This window comes from Schistocerca americana, chromosome X (assembly GCF_021461395.2).
Source record: "Schistocerca americana isolate TAMUIC-IGC-003095 chromosome X, iqSchAmer2.1, whole genome shotgun sequence".
Classification (NCBI taxonomy): domain Eukaryota; kingdom Metazoa; phylum Arthropoda; class Insecta; order Orthoptera; family Acrididae; genus Schistocerca; species Schistocerca americana.
In genome coordinates, this window is record NC_060130.1 from 867,931,133 (window position 1) to 867,951,443 (window position 20,311).

At 45.8% G+C, this 20,311-nt stretch overlaps 1 protein-coding gene across 3 annotated transcripts in view; it reads left to right on the plus strand.

The window, feature by feature from the left end:
* LOC124554727 overlaps positions 1–20,311 on the plus strand; it is a 137,750-nt gene that overhangs the window by 13,681 nt on the left and 103,758 nt on the right. For all 3 annotated transcript variants that reach the window (XM_047128371.1, XM_047128372.1, XM_047128373.1), the window contains exon 2: positions 19,714–19,883. In XM_047128371.1, the coding sequence (XP_046984327.1) occupies positions 19,714–19,883 (170 nt within the window). The remainder of the gene's footprint in view (positions 1–19,713; positions 19,884–20,311) is intronic.

The following is a 20,311-nucleotide window of genomic DNA, read 5'->3' on the forward strand; positions in this document are numbered from 1 at the left end:
ATAGGCTTGAGGTGTCCCTGCCTGTTGTAAGAGGTAACTAAAAGGGGTCTCTCACTTTTCGACCCTATAAGTTCAGGTCCCATTTTATAGTTTGACCTGCCACTTTCCAAATTGTACAGAAGTGTGGGCCATACGGGGAAGGACGCCTTATGTGGTGCATGAGTTATTCATAGTGCCCTTAGATTGGATCTCCTGAACCTATTGTCATGGCTTTCCATCTCCAACTGCAATTCAACTATTAGGGTGAGGACACTTTCCGGGGTATGTCATCTTCTGTTGTCTCCTGTCCTCTTTCGCTCCCGTGACAGTATTGCATTTCTCTGCGCCCAATATCCAGCATGGTAGCCAGTCCATTGTGGTGGGGCCGTCATGTACCCATTTGGTGGTAGCCCCCTGACAACACAGGGATCGCACTGCTGATGCCTGAGCTGTAAACTCCCCGTGTATGCCAAGGGCATCAGGACTCCCGGCAACTGCCATCATGCCAGTTGGCCTTTGCTGTGGCTGGGTGGTGCCTGTGGGGAGAGCCCCTGATCAGAGTGGGTGGCATCAGGGTGGATGACCTGCAATGAAGCGGACTAAGTCATCTCTTGCTGGTGACCGTATGGCACCAGCAGTCTCTAAGAAGGGCAAGATCGAGTACAGTGCTGACAGATATGACCGTAAATAGTTTCCATCCTTCACTACGTCATGGGAGGAATGTATGGCTACAGAAAGAAGAGAGCCATATTCGCCTAGGTATTTGGTCTGTAGTAGAATGGACGTGGACTCCTTTCTAGCTATGAAGCCTCAATTTTTTGTTGTAACGTCTTGAGGAGAAGTTTGGGGAAGTGACAGCACTGTCTAAGATGAAAAGCGGTGCATCTTGATTCAGACCACATCCCCAGCCCAATCCTGGGCGTTATTCGCTTGTGACCGGCTGTGTGATATTCCTGTTTCTGTCACTCCCCATAAAAGCCTCCACATGGTCCAGGGGATTATTTTCCATCGTGACCTCCTCTTGCAGTCTGACGACGAGCTCTTCGCCAATCTAGAACGGCGGGGTGCTCATTTCATCCAGTGTGTTTACAGGGGACCCAAAGACAACAGGGTTGCTACCGGTGCCTTCATCTTGGCCTTTTAGTGTGATTAATTGCCTGAAAAGGTCAAGGTGATGATCTACCGATGTAACGTTAAACCATACGGCCCTCCTCCTATGCGGTGCTTTAAGTGATGGAAATTCGGGCACGTCTTCCCGCTGCACTTCCAATGCCACATGTTGAGACTGCAGACGTCCACTGTATCCAATACTCCATGTGCACCTCCTCCCCCTTGTACCAACTGCGTAGAGCAGCACTCCCCCTGCTCGTCAGACTGCACAGTACTCGAAAAGGAGTGGAAAATCAGGCAGTACAAGACACTGGACCAGTTGACTTACCAAGAGACTAAATGTAAATGTGAACAATTACACCCTGTTCGGTTGACGTCCACATACGCTGCAGTTACATTACCATCGCCATCACAAGTACCAGTCGTACCATACTCTGTGCCATGAACACTGGGCCCTCCAGGCCTCTAGGATACATCTGCCCCATTGGTGATAGAAGGAAAATCTGCTTCCGTTGCTCCCAAAGTACCTACTTCGGGAGCAAAGCCCCCCAAATGCAGGGGACATCGGTCCTCCCCAGCCAGAGAAGCAACAGCCTCCTCCGGCTCCTCTTGTGTGGAAGGGTTCCCTTGGGACCCTCTCTCCCAAGGTTTCCACAATTGCCACAGTGGATACTCGTCAGTGGCTAAAGGAGCCAAAAGCTGCTGGACGAAGAGCTTCACAGTCTTCCTCCGTACCCGAAGCTACATGAGAGAAGTCCTCTCAGCAAGCCCCTAAAGAGAAGCGAGAGGGCAAGCAAACAAAGAAGTCTGCTAAGAAAAAGAACCCTCCGGTAGCCCCAACACCATCACTCCCTATCAATTCTGCACCTGCGGATGAGGTGGAGATCTCAGCATCCCCTGAGGACCTGGATCTCACTGATGCCTCATCCACAATGGGAATGGATACAAATACTCAATTGGTGGCAGAGGGTGACCCTGAGGCGTAACCTGCCTCCTTGCATGCTTCATGCCTTCCCCGACTTACGATGATGTCATCTTCCATTGGAATTGCGGCGGTTTTTTTCCACCACCTGGCTGAGCTACAGCAGCTGTTAAGCTTTACACATGCTTTCCACATTGCCCTACATGAAACCTGGTTCCCTGCAATGTGGACCCCTGGCCTTCGCGGCTGTAGGGGATATTACAAGAATCGTAGCGACTATAATAGAGTGTCAGGTGGAGTTTGTGTCTGTGTCCTGAACTCAGTATGCAGTGCACCTGTGCCCTGTCAAAACCCTCTTGAAGCTGTGGCTGTCAGGATGAGTCTGGAAGTAACTGTCTGCAACGTATATCTTCCTCCAGATGGTGCAGTACCCCTGAATGCATTGGCTGCACTGATTCATCAATTCCCTAAACCTTTCCTACTTTTGGGAGATTTTAATGCCCATAACCCCTTGTGGCATGGCACTGCTTACTGGCCAAGGTAGAGTTGTCGATACTTTCCTGTCGCAACTCAACCTCCGCCTCTTAAATACTGGGGCCCCCACACATTTCAGCGTGGCTCATGGCACTTATTCGGCCATTGATGTATCCCTCTGCAGCTCAGGACTTCTCCCATCTGTCCACTGGGGAGCCCACAATGACTTGTGTGTTAGTGACCACTTTCCCATCTTCCTGTTGCTCCCCCAGCACCATTCCCACAGATGTCTACCAAGATGGGCTTTAAACAAGGCAGACTGGGAAGCTTTCACCTCTGCTGTCGCCTTTGAATCTCCCCCACATGGTAGTTGAGCAGGTCACTAGAACGATTGTTTCTGCGGCGGAAAACACGATCCCTTGGTCTTTAGGGTGTCTTCAGCAAAAGTCAGTACCTTGGTGGTCCCCGGAAACAGCTGACGCTATTAAAGAGTGTCGGCAAGCTCTACAGTGACATAAGTGGCACCCTTCCCTAAAACACCTAATAGCTTTTAAACGGCTCTGTGTCCCTACTCGCCAGCTTATAAAAAGACAGAAACAGGCGTGTTGGGAGAGGTATGTCTCGACCATTGGGTACCATACATCACCTTCCCAAGTCTGGTCAAAGATCAGACGTATTTGTGGGTACCAGACCTGACAGGTGTGACTAGCATTAACATCAATGGCGTGTTATCTGCTGACACAAACGCAGTTGCCGAGCACTTTGCTAAGCACTGTGCTCGAGCCTTCGCGTCACAGAATTATCCCCCAGCATTTCGCACCCTCAAATGGCAGATGGAAAGGAAAGCCCTCTCTTTCACTGAATGTCACAGTGAACCCTATAATGCTCCATTTACAGAGTGGGAGCTCCTCAGTGTCCTTGCACATTGCCCTGACACATCCTGGGCCAGATCGGATCCCCAATCAGATGATCAAATATCTCTCATCTGACTACAGGTGACATTTCGTCATCATCTTCAACCAGATTTAGTGTGATGGTGTCTTTCCATCGCAATGGTGAGAGAGCATCATCATTCCAATGCTCAAATCCGTTTGACATGGATAGCTATCGACCCATCAGCCTCACCAATGTTCTTTGTAAGCTGTTAGAACGTATGGAAAGTCGGTGGTTGTGTTGGGTATTTGAGTCACGTGGCCTAGTGGTTCCACGTCATGGTGGTTTCTGCCAGGTTCTCTCTACTGTTGATAATATAGTTTCCTTCGAGTCTGCCATCCGAATAACCTTTTCCAGATGCCAACACCTGGTTGCCATCTTTTTTGGTTTACGAAAATCTTATGACACAACCTGGCGACATCATATCCTGGCCACAATATATGAGTGGGGTCTCCGGGGCCTGCTCTCGATTTTTATCCAAAATTTCCTATCGCTCCATACTTTCCGTGTCAATGTTGGTGCCTCCCATAGTTCCCCCCCCTTTCCCATATCCAGCAGAATGGGATCCCACAGGGCTCGTTATTGAGTGTATCTCTATTTTTAGTGGCCATTAACAGTCTAGCATCAGCTGTCGGGCCGTCGGTCTCACCTTCTCTGTATGCAGACGACTTCTGCATTTCATACTGCTCCTCCAGTACTGGTGTTGCCGAGCGGCACCTACAGGGAGCCATCCACAAAGTGCAGTCACAGGCTGTAGCCCACGGCTTCCAGTTTTCACGTGCAAAGTCATGTGTCATGCACTTCTGTTGGCGTCATACCATTCATCCGGAACCAGAACTTTACCTTAATGATGATACACTCACTCTAGTGGAGACATATCGATTCTTATGACTGGTTTTCGACACCCGATTGACGTGGCTTCCTCATCTTCGTCAGCTGAAGCAGAAGTGCTGGCAGTACCTCAATGCCCTCTGCTGCCTGGGCAATGCCAACTGGTGTGCAGATCACTCTACACTGCTGCAGCTCTACCGAGCTCTTGTTCAATCCCGCCTTGACCATGGGAGTCTGGTTTATGGTTTGGTGGCGCCCTCAACGTTGTGTTTACTTGACCCAGTGCACCACTGTGGCGTTCGACTGGCAACAGGAGCTTTCAGGACCAGCATCCTGGTGGAGGCTGGAGTCCCTCCATTGAAAGTTAGGCATGCACAACTGCTCGCCAGTTACAATGCACACATTCATAGTTCTGAGCATCCATATTACCGTCTCCTTTTCCCATCCACAGCTGTTCATCTCCTGCATCGGAGGCCCAGGTCAGGGCTTAAGATTGTGGTTCGCGTCCAATCTCTTCTGCCTGAAGTGGAGTCCTTCCCTTCACCACCTATACTCGATGTCCATTCACATACACCTCCATGGTGTACACCTAGGCTGAAGCTTCGCCTGGACCTTTCACATGGTCCTAAGGACTCAGTTAACTCCGCAGCTCTCTGCTGTCACTTCCATTCGATTCTTGACATGTACCAGGACCATGAAGTGGTTTACACTGACAGCTCGATGGCTGATGGTCACGTTGGCTTTGCTGATGTTCATGGAGGACATACTGAACAGCACTCCCTGCCAGATGGCTGCAGTGTTTTTACTGCATAGCTGGCGGCCATTTCTTGTGCTCTTGAGCGCATCTGCTCATGCCCTGGTGAGTCATTTCTTCTCTGCACTGACTCCTTGAGCAGCCCACAAGCTATCGACCAATGCTATCCCTGCCATCCTTTGGTAGCAAACATCCAAGAGTCCGTCTATGCCCTGTAACAATCCAGTCATTCTGTGGTGTTTATGTGGACCCCAGGCCATGTCGGAATCCCAGGAAGTGAACTTGCTGACAGGCTAGCCAAACAGGCTACAAAGAAGCCACTTCTGGAGATCAGCAGCCCTGTTACTGACCTGCGATCATTATTATGCCACAAGGTTTTTCAGTTTTGAGAGACGGAATGTCGCAATCTCAGTACGGACAACAAACTGCGTGCCCTTAAGGAGACTACGAATGTGTGGAAGAGCTCCATGCAGGCTTCTCGCAGGGACTCTGTGGCTCTCTGCTGGCTCTGCATTGGCCATACATGGCTAACACGTGGCTACCTCCTCCGTTGTGAGGACCCACCTCAGTGTCACTGTGGGTCACATATGACTGTCGTCCACATCTTGCAGGACTGCCCACTTTTAGCCGCTCTGCGGCAGACTTTTAACCTTCCCAGCACCCTACCTTCGGTGTTGGGTGACGATGCCTCAACAGCAGATTTAGTTTTACATTTTATTCGTGGGGGAGGTTTTTACTACACCATCTAAGGGTGAGCATTTGGCCTTCTGTCTGAGGTCACCACCCTCCCTCCATTTTAACTCTGTTGCACTTTCTTTGCATTTGTTTGTCTTGGTGGTCATATTTACCCTACACGTGTTCATCTTGACTTGTCTTTTTGGGGTTTACATTTTAATGTATTGCAGAGTGGCTGGCTTATCCTCTTTTTAATATTATGATCAGCCAGCCCAGATCATGTGCTCTATGGTTTTAATACCTTATTCTACTTTTCGTTGTGGTGTATGTTTTCCCCCTTTTTTTGTTCGTTCCATTTGTTTTCTTTTTAGGTGTGGTGTTGGGTGTTTTTTTTTTTGTACCTTGAACCTTGCTTGCGTCACGAAAAATGGACTGATGACCCTGTAGTTTGGTCTCTTTATACCCCAAACCAACCAACCAATCTTCAGCACCAGGACACACCGCACACTCCTCCAAACAAGATTTATCTTGCGGCTCTTGACATATACACAAAAGCATTCTTCCCTGTAACCCTACTTATGGGGAAACAAATAAATTTCAAATTAGTGCAGTAAATATATGTGCATACTTCCTTCACTGGCTGGCATTTTACCTATTTTGGTCATAAGGAGTAGAATTTTAGAGACCAATTTTTAAATTTGTCTTCTCCTTTTTCATTATGAGATATGCTTATCTTACTGATCTTATCATATATATTTTTACCTTTTTAACTTTCTCGCCATTTTCACTAACAGAAATCGCATCAGCCTGATTAGGACTTTGCATGCTGTGATCTTTGTCACCATTTAGGTAATATTCCAGAGCAACATTAAGCATATCATCTTGCAATGGCTACCCACAGTAGGAATCTGGGCATGTCCAAATACCTTTTTCATTCTTTATTTTATGAGCTTTTGAAATTATATAACACAAGGAAGTGGGTATGTATTTCTGTATCTGCTGCTTGGAGTAACTATCTTTTATCAGTGTCAGTATAGATGGCCACCTAGATAGCAGTGTATAGATTTTGAAACCACACATCACATTGGGTTGCGTGTCACACTATCTTCAGGTTCTGTACCAAGGACATCTACATTACACACTTCACAAAGTTTGGAAGATGTTTCTTATGTAAAACTTGTTTCCAGTTCTTCCATTTTTCTTTGTACTTACTGTTTTCTTCTTGTGCTTCTTATCTTGTCTGGGCGTTTAAGGTGGGTATGTTAGGGGCTACAACAGAAATGCTAACATTCAACTCATCGACAGCTTCACACCCAGGAATACAAATATCTGCACGGTTTTCTGCAGTTTCACATTTCAGTGACAGTGATTGTTCAGGTGGGTTATCACTAAATTCTGTGTTGTTGCGTGTATAGCAGTTCCTGCGCAATGGATGTGAAGGTATCAGTTACTTGAGGACCAAGATGTTTCTGCAATATCTCTGAAAGTGTTTTTTAAATTTCTTAAAAAACCACATTTTGTGTCTTTTTTTTTATAGTCCTCACACCCCTGACTACTGTATTTACTCAATGATACTATATCCAACAAGAAGTTTAAACCAGACACAAAACGCAATGTAGAATGATTCACTTTATTGACAGAAGAGAGCTGTTATAAACAGAAGAGAGTTGGAAACAGTGTTGCCAACATGCATATTTTATTTTAGAAATTCAATGATGCAAAATATGCAGAATATTGAAAAATTTCTAACACTTTAAACAGAAAAATATTTTCAACTTTGATAGCAGTAACTACTAAGACATTAGACAAACAATATATTGTACACTTTTCATAAGTCTTGTGATGGGGGTTAGTGAGTAAACAATTCATAAAAGTGCCATTTTTTAAAATTTTAAGTAATAAATATTTACATAATACAAAATTTTAAGTAATAAATATTTACATAATACACATACCCAAAATTTACATTTTTCAAAGGATTGTACCATTTACAAAAGCCAAGATGAAATGAAAATTTTTATTTCTTAACACATAGGCCTATGATATAGAGATCTAATGTTCGTTTTTTCCAGAGAAATTCATGATCATGAATTTACATGTACTGTTTGATTTGAAATGAAATTGCCCACACAGCATGGTACACTTCCCAATAAAATTGCAACTTCATCTTAATCAAACCTGCCGCCATAGCCGAGGTCGCTAGCCTCTGCCGTAGCACTCAACACTGAGGTGAACTGGTTTGTACCCTTGTAGTGGGTGAAATTTTTACTGCCAGTATTTAGATGCCAAGGGGAAGACATATGGTGGCATTAAGTTCTATATCACCAGTCTTTGTGCCAAAGTCCTAGATTAAATTTCAAATCTGACCGCAGTGTCCATGAAGTGAGGGGATGTGACATTGTTGATGGTGATCCAACTGTCGGATGGGGACATTAAGCTCAGCGACCCCCTTGGTGGTGTTATTCGAGAGCAATAGCTTCTGTGGCATCTCTGAGTTTTACCCCAACTCCACCGAGTAAGGTGGCACCGTTGTTAGCACACTGGACTCGCATTCAGGAGGACAACAGTTCAAACGCATGTCTGGCCATCCTGATTTAGGTTTTCCATGATTTCCATAAATTGCTTTGGCAAATGTTGGGATGGTTCCTTTGAAAGGGCATTGATGACTTCCTTCCCTAATCCGATGGGACTGATGACCTCACTGTTTGGTCCTCTTACTCCAATTTGACCAACCAACCAACCACCCAACCCACTCCTAGAGGGCTCACATTTCTTCTGTGAGTTTGTCTGTCCACTAAGGGACACCAAACCTTGGAGTGCTACTTCCCTCTCCGTGCTGCAAGTCTGCCTTTGTGCTATTCTTTATTTCTCTCTGCCTTTCCATTGGATGGTCTTCTTGGTGACAATTGTGCTTGGATCTGGTTTGTGTTTTTGATATTAGTTTTCTTCCCTTCTGGCATTCTGCAACTTTAATTTAGTTATATGGTCCCCTTTTTGCAGTTTAGTTGCTACTTCCTTTCTAAATTTTAAAGATTTGTGATTGTACAGGAGAGATCACATGGTGCTGTGTATATTCCACCTTTGTGCCTTTCTTTCTTGCAGTTGTGCTACATCCAAAACTCATCACGGCAGCCATTCTGTGTGTGCATGTGCATATGCATGTACACGTGTTTGTGTTGGGAGGGGGGGGGGGGGGGGGGAGGTCGGGGGTCGTCACGTACCTGCAGAGTGGTGGCCCCTGCCCATTAGTGCCTGAGCTGGAAACTCTGCATGCAGGCCAAGGTGTAAGGTGTATGTACTCATCATGGGAAGGGGTTGGGGATACCAGACAATGGTTTATTGGCCAAGTAACTGTTGCAGAGTGGCATCTGTGGGGAGAGCCCCCATTTGGTGTGGGTAATACCACGGTGGAAGACATGCATATGAAGCAAATTAAACTTTCTCCCAATGGTGGCTGCACAGCCCCAGCAGTCTTTTGTGAAACAAAGACATGTTACAACTTGGAGGGAAATGTTCCTTTCCCTGGCTATGCCATGAGATGAATATAGGGCGCAGAGGCAAGGTGAGAAATACTCCTCTCCCACCCCCCACCCCCATTACTTGGTTTGTTCCAGGAGAGATGGGGATTCCTTTTTGACTACAAAGCCACTGTTCTTTGTTGACCACATTGAGAGCAGGTTTGGGGAAGTGGCAGCGATTTCAAAAATGAAAAGTGGCTCTTTTCAGCTTAAAATGGCCTATGCCGCTCAGTTACGGGTGCTGCTCATCGAAGACAAGCTGAGTTATATTCCTGTCACTATAACTGCTGATAAGTCTGATTATGGTACAGGTTATCATTTTTCCACTGACGTCACCCTTTAACAGACTGATGGGAAGTGTGATAATTTTGAGTGACATGGTGTGAATTTTGTCCGTCGTGTTGAGTGAGGGCCAAAAGACAACAGACTGGATGCTAGAGCCTTCTTCTTGACCATTAAAGGTGACACTTTGCCTGAGAAGATCAAGATGACAGTGTATCACTGTGATGTGTCAAGCCTTATATTCCTCCTCTTGTGCAGCACTACGCTATGAATGCATGCAATTTGGCTATACGTCTTCGCATTACAACACCAGGCTCATCTGTAGGAATTGTGGCCGTCAGTTGCACACAAGTGCTCTTTGTTCGCCCTCTCCCCATCTGTGTCAACTGTGGGGAGCTCCATTCCCCCTGTTCAGCACACTGCACCATTTTCAAATGAGAAAAGAAAATCCAGGAATACAAGACCCTTGACTGCCTCACATACCATGAAGCCAAGAATAAAATACAATCGGCTTCATCTTACACATGTGATGATGACATATGTCACTGCTACAACTTTCTCTTTAGTGACTGTGCCATTGCCCTCTCTGTGTCTTCTACATCTGGCCCTTGGGGTCGCTCATGTACTCCCGCTCCTCTGGTGGTTGGGGGTCTTCCTCCTCCTGCTTCTCTACACCCTCTTTGGGAGCATCAACTCCCTACTATATTCCGGGGACATCAGTCTCCAATCCCAGCTGGAGGAGGACTGCTCTCCTCCAGCACCCCTCATCAGCAAGGGATCCCTCAGGATGTTCCCTTCCCAGGACTCTGCTCACCTACAACTGGATACCAGCTGTTGGCTGTAGGTCATAGGACTTCGTGTTCCTCCTCTGTCACAGAATCTGGGGCTGACAAACCCTCACAGAAGTGTAAATCATCTAAGGACAAGATACTTCTTGTCCTTTAATGATTAAGACTCCAAAAAGAGGGAGATTCTGATGGCCACTGTGCTGCCAGGCCCTGCATGTTCTGCCTCTGTATCTGAGGCAGTGTTGCTGGTGGCCACTGTGGCCCAGGACCACACCACACACCATGATTGGGAACAAATGTGTGTTGATGGTGTGTCTTCATACCAGTGGCAGCAGATGGCAGTAAGATGTGGCTTATTCCTTGGTCTCTTCAGGACCACACAGGATACTGATAGCGTGATCTTCCTGTAGAACTGAAGCAATTTTCTCCACCACTCGGCTGAGCTGTGACGTCTTTTGTGCACTTCTCCTGTTTTTGTGTCTTCCTCCAGGAAACTTGTTTCCCAGCAATGCAGATCCCTACCCTCAGTAGCTGTCATGGCTGTTTTAAGAATTACACTTACTCTGAAGGAGCAACCCGCCAAGTTAGCCGAGAGCGCTAATGTACTGCTTCCTGGACTTGAGTAGGCGCACCAGTCCTGGATCGAATCCGCCTGGCAGATTAATGACGAGGGCCAGTGTGCTGGCCAGCCTGGAAGTGGTTTTTAGGCCGTTTTCCACATCCCACTAGGTGAGTAGCACGCTGGTCCCCACGTCCTACCTCAGTTACACGACTCGGAGATATTGAAACACGTTCACACTATTTCATGATTTACACTAGACGCAGACAGTTGGGGTACACTGATTCTGTCAGTATGATGATATGGGGTGGCATCAGGAAGGGCATCTGGCCACCACTTCAAATTAACCTTGCCAAATCCAGTTGTAACTATGCTGACCCTGCGCAAACTGCAGGACAAAGGTGAAAGAAGAAGAAGAAGAAGAAGAAGAAGAAGAAGATGACAACTCACTATGAAGGAGCATCGGGTGGTGTTTGCATGTATGTTCTGGACTTTATCTACAGTAAACACATGCTACTCAATATTTCTTTGGAGACTGTGGCTGTTTGTGTGGGAATTTATCATCTGTGATTTTTATCTCCCTCCTGACCATGAATTGTACCAGAATGCGTTGTCTGCACTATTTCCTCAGCTCTCCCCACCCTTCCTAATACAGGGTAACTTCAATGCCTGCAACCCTTTGTGGGGTGGAACTACAATCACTGACTGCAGTAAAGCTGTCAAAAACTTGCTTGCAGAGCTCGATCTTTGTCTCCTGAATACTGGTGTTTCTACAAACTTCAATGAGGCCTATGAGTCTTATTTGGTCACTGATGTTCCCATTTGCAGCCCAGGTCTATGTGACAGTGATGATTTCCAAATTGTTTTGACCCTCCCTGGGCATCCACCCAGATGGGATCTCTCCAAAGCTGATTGGGATGCCTTCACCACTGCTGTCACCCTTCACACCCAGCCAGATGGAGGTATCTATGTAGTTGTCAAGAGCAAAAATGCAGCCATTCTATTGGCAGCTGCCCCAGCGATGCCCCCAAAGACAGTGAATCAGTGTACCCTCGAAATCACTGTGGCCCTTAGAGATTGCAGGTGGACTGCCCAATGCCATAAGTGAGAATGACATCCATTGATGGAGCACCTCTTGCCTTTAAACTGCAACGTGCATATGTCCGCCACCTCATAAAATGACAGAAACAATATTGCTGGGAGCAGTATGTTGCTCTTGTTGGACCATGTACCCCTCCTTTGCAGGGTTGAGTGAAGGTTCAACACCTCTCTGGACACTGGTACCCTGTGGGTATACGTAGTAACTTTGTGAATGGTGATGTCTACACTGATCCAGATGCTGTTGCCGAACATTTTGGTTTTCGTTATGCTCAAGCCTCTGTGTCTGAGAATTATCAGCCTGCATTTTGCATTTTCACACTGTGGGTAGAGTGACTTCCTTTATCATTTACTACACATCACATGGAACTTTATAATGCTCCATTCAGTGTTGGGAACTCCTCAGTGGCGTAGCCCTTTGCCCTGTCACAGCTCCAGGGCCACACCACATCTGAAGTCAAATACTCAGACACTTACCAGTGGATTGCCTATGTTACATTCTTGCCAGTTTCAACTGTGTCTGGAGCAAGGATGAGTTCCCATCTCAGCGGCGAGAAAGTGTGTTTGTCCCAGTACTGAAACTGGTTAAACTTGCCCTTGAGATAGACAGCTATCGCCCAATTAGCCTCACAAATGTACTTTGCAAGTTGCACAAATGTATGGTTAACCAATGGCTGTGTTGGTACCTTGAGTCTCATGATCTTTTGGCTGCATCCCAGTTTTCGCTCAGGTCATTCCACTGGTGACAATTTGGTTCACCTGGAGCCCACCATCTGGATGGTCGTTGCATGTTGTCAGCACCTCATTGCTGTCTTTTTCGACCTACAGAGGCCTTATGACACGGCATGGCATCACCAAACCCTTACTATATTACGTGAGTGGGGTCTCCATATGTTGCAGGTTGAAGTGGGCACTTCACTCAGTTCCCCTCATATGCAAGAGAACATGGTCCCACAGGGCTCTGTATTGAGCATCCCCTTCTTTCTGGTGGCCATCAATGGTCTAGTGGCAGCTGTAGGGTCTTTGGTATCGCCCTCCTTATATGCTGACAAGTTTTGCTTTTATTATTGCCCCTCTGGTATGGTTGTTGCTGAGCATCACCTATAGGGCGTTATACGAAAGGTGGCGTCATGGGCTCTCACCCATGGATTTCGGTTTTCAGCCACCAAGACACATGTCAAACACTTCTGTCGCCATTGTACTGCCCACCTACACCCAGAGTTTTGCCTAGATGAACAGTTACTTCTTGTAGTTGAGACGCACAGCTTTCTGGACTAGTTTTTGATTCTCAGCTGACTTGACTTCCATACCTTCGCCAAGTTAAGCGAAAGTCCTGGCAACATCTCAATACACTTCACTGCCTCAGTAGCTGGGGTGCAGATCGCTCTACCCTTTTGCGGCTCTACAAAGCTCTGATTCTGTCCTGCCTTGATTATGGGAGTCTTGCACATGGTTCAGCATCACCCTCAGCATTGCAGATACTGAACCTCATTCATCATTGAGGGGTTCAACTTGACAGGAGCCTTCTGAATTAGCACTGTGAACTGCATACTAGTCAAGGTTATAGTCGCTCCATTACCTATCAGGTGCCAACAACAGCTGCTGAATTATGCTATACACATTTGTAGCTTCCCTGAACTTCCCAACTACCATGTCCTTTTCCCAAGAATAGAGTGCCACCTCCCACAGCAGCAACCCAAAACTGGATTTACAATTGGTGCATGCCTCCACTGCCTCTGTTCGGAACTGCAACTTCCTTCACTGTCGCCTCTGGTCAGGGAGACATCGCATCTGCCCCCATGGCTTGTGCCCTGACCTTGGATTTGCCTTGAAGTCACCTTTTGTTAGAAACATCCATTGACCCCACAATTTTTCACTGCCTGTTCATGGCTGTCCTTGAGAAGTATCTGGGTTTGGAAGTGGTATTCACTGATGGCTCAACAGTCAACAGACAAACTGGCTTTGCGTACACTAATGTACAGTGTAGAGAACTCCACTCTCTGCCAAGTGGGTGCAGTGGCTTCACTGCTGAATTGATGGCCATTAAATTAGCCCTTAGCCATATTCGTTCTTGCACCGGCAAGAGTATCCTACTCTCTAATTACTCCCCTAGCAGCCTTCAGTCTATAGACCAGTGCTACTCTCCTCAGCCACTGGTTATGGCTGTCCAGGATCTTGTCTCGGACCTCCTTTAAGCTGGCGACCAGTAGTTTTCATTTGGACCCCCAGTCATGTTGGGATTTCAGGAAATGAACAAGTTGGCCAACTGGCCACCAGGATCCTCCCCCCCCCACCCCCCCCCCCCCCATCCCCTCTTGTCAACCAACCAACCCAGCAGTTTCCTAGACCATTTTCCTGGCCCCACTTCATACTGTTTTCGCTTCAAACCTTCAAGCTCTTTACAGTGCTACTTTAATTCAAAGCACATCTTTAATGACACATTGAAAGTTTTCTGTTCATTTTTATATTACTAGTATCCAGTAAAAATATTACTTATAGCAGGCAGTTTCATAGATAGAAACAAAACTAATATTTTACAGCTCTTTTAAACAACTATTTCAGCTGAGTACAGGACAGTCACATCTGGAGGACACACTAAATAATTATCCTAATAATTTATCCAGAAAGTATAGTGAATTTAAACTAACTATATTGGAAATCTAATCATGTCTGTTGAATAAAAAGTTAGCCTTGTGTCATGAACACTTTTGGAAAAAACAGCACCTCACAGAAATTTGAGTAACCACAGAAGACATTGCAATGTTGCTACTCAACACTGTCACTGTGGTTACCTCACAGACCAACATTGGCTCCATAACAATGGGAATAGATATACACACGGCAATATACTCAGTACTTGACTGGCACAGGTGGCTGATAACTAAGCACGCAACACTTGGCACGAAGCACAAAATAAGGTCAACGGTGGTTTAATCCCACATGAGCAGTGGCAGCTCCATTTACTGCTGCTCGCAAGTCAACACTTTTGTCAGAGGATCTGCCCATACTACGCAATGTGTGTGACCTCCATGGCAGACTTTCTAACTACTCCACTGCTCTACCCATGCCAGCTATTTCGAGTTCTCTGGCGGGGGTGCTAAATATGTCCCTCCCCCTCCCCTCCCCCCTCTCGGCCCCCAAAAAGGTCATCCAGGGCTGAAAATAGTAGGGTTTGGGCTGTGATCTCCAGCACAGAAAGCGTTGGAGGACCCGGCAGTGGATGGACAACTGAAGGAAGCAACATCAATGCTGCTGGCTGTACTAGAAGCGTGTAAGTACAAGGAGGCTATGCTAGTGGTGGGTACAACAGTGGCAGTAGGAATGAGGGCATCTCCATATCAACAAAGGGGAGAGGTGCTGGATCGAAATCAATGATGGAGGCGCGAGCCTCACTGGGCCCCAAGGGTGCAGATGATGGGAGGATGGCAAAGGGCATGTAGGAGTATTGCTCATCAGTGTGGGATCCATACCAGGTCGGGTTGACGGAGGAGATAGAGAAGATCCAAAGAAGAGCGGCGCGTTTCGTCACTGGGTTATTTGGTAACCGTGATAGCGTTACGGAGATGTTTAACAAACTCAAGTGGCAGGCTCTGCAAGAGAGGCGCTCTGCATCGCGGTGTAGCTTGGTGTCCAGGTTTCGAGAGGGTGCGTTTCTGGATGAGGTATCGAATATATTGCTTCCCCCTACTTATACTTCCCGAGGAGATCACGAATGTAAAATTAGAGAGATTAGAGCGCGCACGGAGGCTTTCAGACAGTCGTTCTTCCCGCGAACCATACGCGACTGGAACAGGAAAGGGAGGTAATGACAGTGGCACGTAAAGTGCCCTCCGCCACACACCGTTGGGTGGCTTGCGGAGTATCAATGTAGATGTAGATGTAGATGTAGGGGGTGGCAACAGTGAGACATGTGCTGCAAGTGGGAGCCCACCCCTGGAGTGATGATGTGATCTACCCTGCCTTTCTAGTGACCAGAAGGCCGCAGTGGTGACGCTCCAATAGGATGTGGGTGCAGCTGATTTGCATGTCGGGTCACTTGTTCCCCACTGCCATCCACCACCGACTGTTGCCAACATTTGTGGCCCACCATGATATCTGGCAGCCACTCTGACTGCTGGCAGGAGGACAAGGCCCAAAAGGCAGCCCCAGGAGGAAAATGCAGAGGGCAAGGTGGTTCGTGGCACGTGGCACAGGGTGCAACAACTCCCGGAGGTCTCCATGGCTGGCACCCATGGAAATTCTCCACCAGACTACATCCTTTGACGGGCATTGCCCGGTATGTAGCCAGAGAACTCAAAATAGCATTTATGGCGAAAAGAATCAGACACAGACTTCTTCATTTGGCTCTTGAATGTAAGCACAAAGTGCTCCACCACCAACTTAGAATCCGGGCAAAACGTGGTGGTAGTTAGATGCTCAACTCCAACTATACAAATTGCCTACAGTGTGACACAGCAACTGGAGTCTGTGAGGAAACCATGGCAGGAGACAGTCGCTCAACAGATTACTCCTCTACAGTAAATGTGACTACGCCTCGGACAGTGTTGAGTCGATCGCAGTGGGGAAAAACTTACATCATGCTGGATCTGCATCTAAAGAGATGTATTCCAACCAACCCATCAGGGTCACTGAAATGATTTTCTGGAGAAGTGGGTCAGAAGCCATGGCAGTCACGACCTCTGGTGCTGTCAACAGGAAATCTGATATGGTTTGTTGCAAGGCATTATCCAATGGCAAATGTGGATCAGGCCCCACCAATATCTGTGATAGTGCATCAGTAGTGGCATGCTAGGCAGTGGCGTGGTAACGAATGCCATAACAATAGTTGCTGAGAAAGAGGGCTCATCATTGCAACCAAAGGGCAGTCCAATCCAGCAGACTGGAATGACGGCCAAAAAACGGAAACCAACAGCTTGTAGTTGGTGATGAGAAGAAACCTTGTCTCCATACAGAATGTCATGAAACTTTTCAACCCTGAAAACAATAGCTAGCGCCTCATTTTCCACTTGTGAATAATCACATTGCACAGCGGAAGGTGTCTTCGATGCGTAAGTTATGAGCTGTTCGGTTCTGTTTGTGTCCCAATGAGACAGGGCAGCGTCAGTTTCATACTGGGACTGTCGGAGGCCAGGATTAAAGGTATTCCAGGGGTAAAGGAAGCCAGAAAGGGAGCAGAGCACGAATTATACCTGAGAGACTGAAAAGTTTGTTGACTATCCACAGGTGAGACAAACTGGCGGTGCCGGTTGAGAGGTTGGTGCCCTTCATGTAGTCTTCCATGGGGACAAGACCATCTTTACTAAGCACATGACCCAAAAAATGCAATTTCAGGGAGAAACAACTGCACTTTTCCAACTTGCAGGGGCATTCACCAGGAGGTGCTGTAAAACCGACTAAAGGTTTTGTAAATGTTCCACTCGAGTAGGGCCTGTGACCCAGATGCCATCAAGGTAATTGATACAACAGGGAATGTCTTTAATCAGCTCCCAGCTGTGACAAGATTCCAAAATGCAAGCAACTGAAGTGATGAAGCCCAAGGGAGGTGTTAAGGAACAGGAAAGTCCAAGAAACTGCATCCAATGGCAACTGCAGGTAAGCATCATATATGTCAATTTGGGAATTACACTGCCCCCCTCCTCCCTCCCACAGATACTTCGTCAAAAAGACTGCCTACTGCAGAATGAGATACCAGTCTGAGACACATTGTGTGTTGACCGCCTGTTTAAAAGCACCACAAAGGCACATGGGGCTGTCAGATTTCTGAATCTCCAACAAAGGGTGGGCCACTGACTCGACAAAATAGGGGAAATGATGTCATGATCCTGCCAAGACTGCAACTTAGCCTTTACCTTATTGTGCATAGTGAAGGGAATGTGGTGGGGGCAACAAAATTTAGATGCTGCCGATGGCTTGAAAGAGAAATATGTGCCTCGAAATTTTCTGCCCAGACCAAGCACGAACAGCATCAACGTAGATCACCACACACTACACAACAGTTTAGGATGGTAAGGGGCAACTGATTTTTAGGTGTACCTGTAGGGCAGTTTCAGTGTCCTTCCTGGAAAGGCCACTTCCACCACCAGGAATGCAGCATGTTCATGAGTTTGCTGACAGACTGTAGCACATTTGGGACACTCAAAACAACTCTTGTGTGAGAGGCCTTGCAGATCAGTGATCCAGGCCACATGCAACTGTCCGAGGTTCTTGTGGCACTGGTTAAACTGCAACCCTGATGCCACCACATGTGTTTCACGGGCAAAATACTGCATAGAGCAACCAGTGGAACTCATTAAAGGGAAACTTCTTGGGCTCAGTGGAGGCCTTCCAGTTTTGGACAACTTTGTATAAACCCACACTGCTGGATGACGAGGCAGCTTTATCAACTGAATCGACGATACACTTTACTTGACAGTACAGTGACAACTAAGCACATGACAGCACTTGGCACGAAGCGCAAGGCGAGGTATGCAGCAATTTAACTCTGCATGAGCACTGCCCTGCTCCATGTGCTGCCACTCACAGGTAAACAATTCCACCAGTGGATCTGCCCTGCGTGGCAGGTTTATGAACTACTCCAGTGCTCTACCTGTGCCAGCTCAATTGCCTCCATTATGCTGTCCGCTGATGGGGATACTAAAGAAATCATTCTGACTCTTATGTTACTGCAACATTTGCTGAGGCAGGCTGTCAAGTAACGCACATTCCGTCTCCAGGCAATGAGAGGCTGTTTGCCATGGTCTGGCATCTGCAAGCTGAACAAGAAAACTTTTGAGTTCTTAAATTTAAATGACAACTCTGTTTCATCCATAATTTAACAGAATAATCAATTATTCTAGTCAACTTGCATCTCTGACAACAATCATTAGCAGAAAGGTTCTGTGAATTACATAGACATAGTCACATAGTAAGATAGTAGAAAGTAGTTTCCTTTTTTCCTTCCTGTTTTGTTCATTTTTAGTAGCATATTTCTTTGTGATATTAAAATGTGGAAATTACTAATAATTATTATATAAGTTTCGTTACATTTAAATATGTGGATTCCATAGCCTGTTTCAGCTCTCCAAATAATAGGCTGTAATTCTTAAGAAGAAATGATTGAATGAATAAATGACAGAATATCTACTAATAAGCTGTAATTTTTTTGAATGGTTGGTCACCTTCCGCATAAAGCTGGTGAGAATGTATCACACTAGGTACAAACCGCGTCTGTGTTAGTTTTAAAATGCATCTTTCTATGTCGATCATGCTCTGAGAAAAATCTCTAAAAATAGCTGCTCCAGTACGACACACCAGTTAAATCACTTTCCTAGCATGTACCTAAAACAGATACTGTATCTTAAGTTTTCATAATATTTGACAAGTAACATTCATCCAAAAGGACAAGATAGTGTGTTAAACTTTAATTATCTCTAAAATTAGAATGGTAGCTAAATTTGGTTTTTAATGTAAACTTTTTGTTGAATTAATAGCAGACAGCATACTTTCACCTCTAATGCTACTGAACTGAGTAATTTTAAAAAGATTACAAAATTTCCAGTTCTGGCATATTTGATCAAATTTTCTGGAACTCTGTATTTTACATCTTTTATGGTGTAGATAGACTAAGATGTTCTGTATCATTCATTTTATTGGAGGTGATTGCACAACATTTCTGTGTGCTGCATTTAGGTAGCAACATGAGTGTGGAAAGATGTGTAATGTGTGGAGCACCATAACGCATAGTGATGCGTTAACTTAACAATACACAACGTTCTTCGTCATTGTTCGATTGTTGTATCATTGCATTGCAGATGTATGCTGGCCATCGAGAAAGTGGGATACGAGATGATACCCTCATACTTAATGGAATGGAAAACCGGACTGAGAAAATGGAACAAAATAAACATCTCTTGGTTGTGTATAGAGACCTTCGATTACAGTGCATGACAGCACTTCAGAATCTGAATGATCAAATATCAATGTGCGTATTCTCTGTTTATAAGCTTAATTAGCATAATATTCTTTAATCAATTATTTAATTACTATATTGAACTATTTACTATATGTACTGTATTAGGATATTATAAAGTTTATTTCAGTTGTTCTGACTGGTTTAGTAAATTTTGCATGCTATAAGTTTTGGAGTTCTCAAAATTTGATTTTAACTCCCAGTTCATAATATTTGGGGATAGTTTTTCAGAGTTGATTGAAATTGTAGAGGCTTAAAATAAATCACTAACAAGCTTTTGCACTTTTTAAGAAAAAGTGGAGAAATGTATGCAGTCTCTAAATTTATCAAATCATTTAACATAGCGACTGGAATCTGACATGATCGGGAATGACTCACGAATCTGCAGAGACTGCTCAACAGGCCAAGGGCATCAGAACAGTGAATTTCCACAAAGTAAA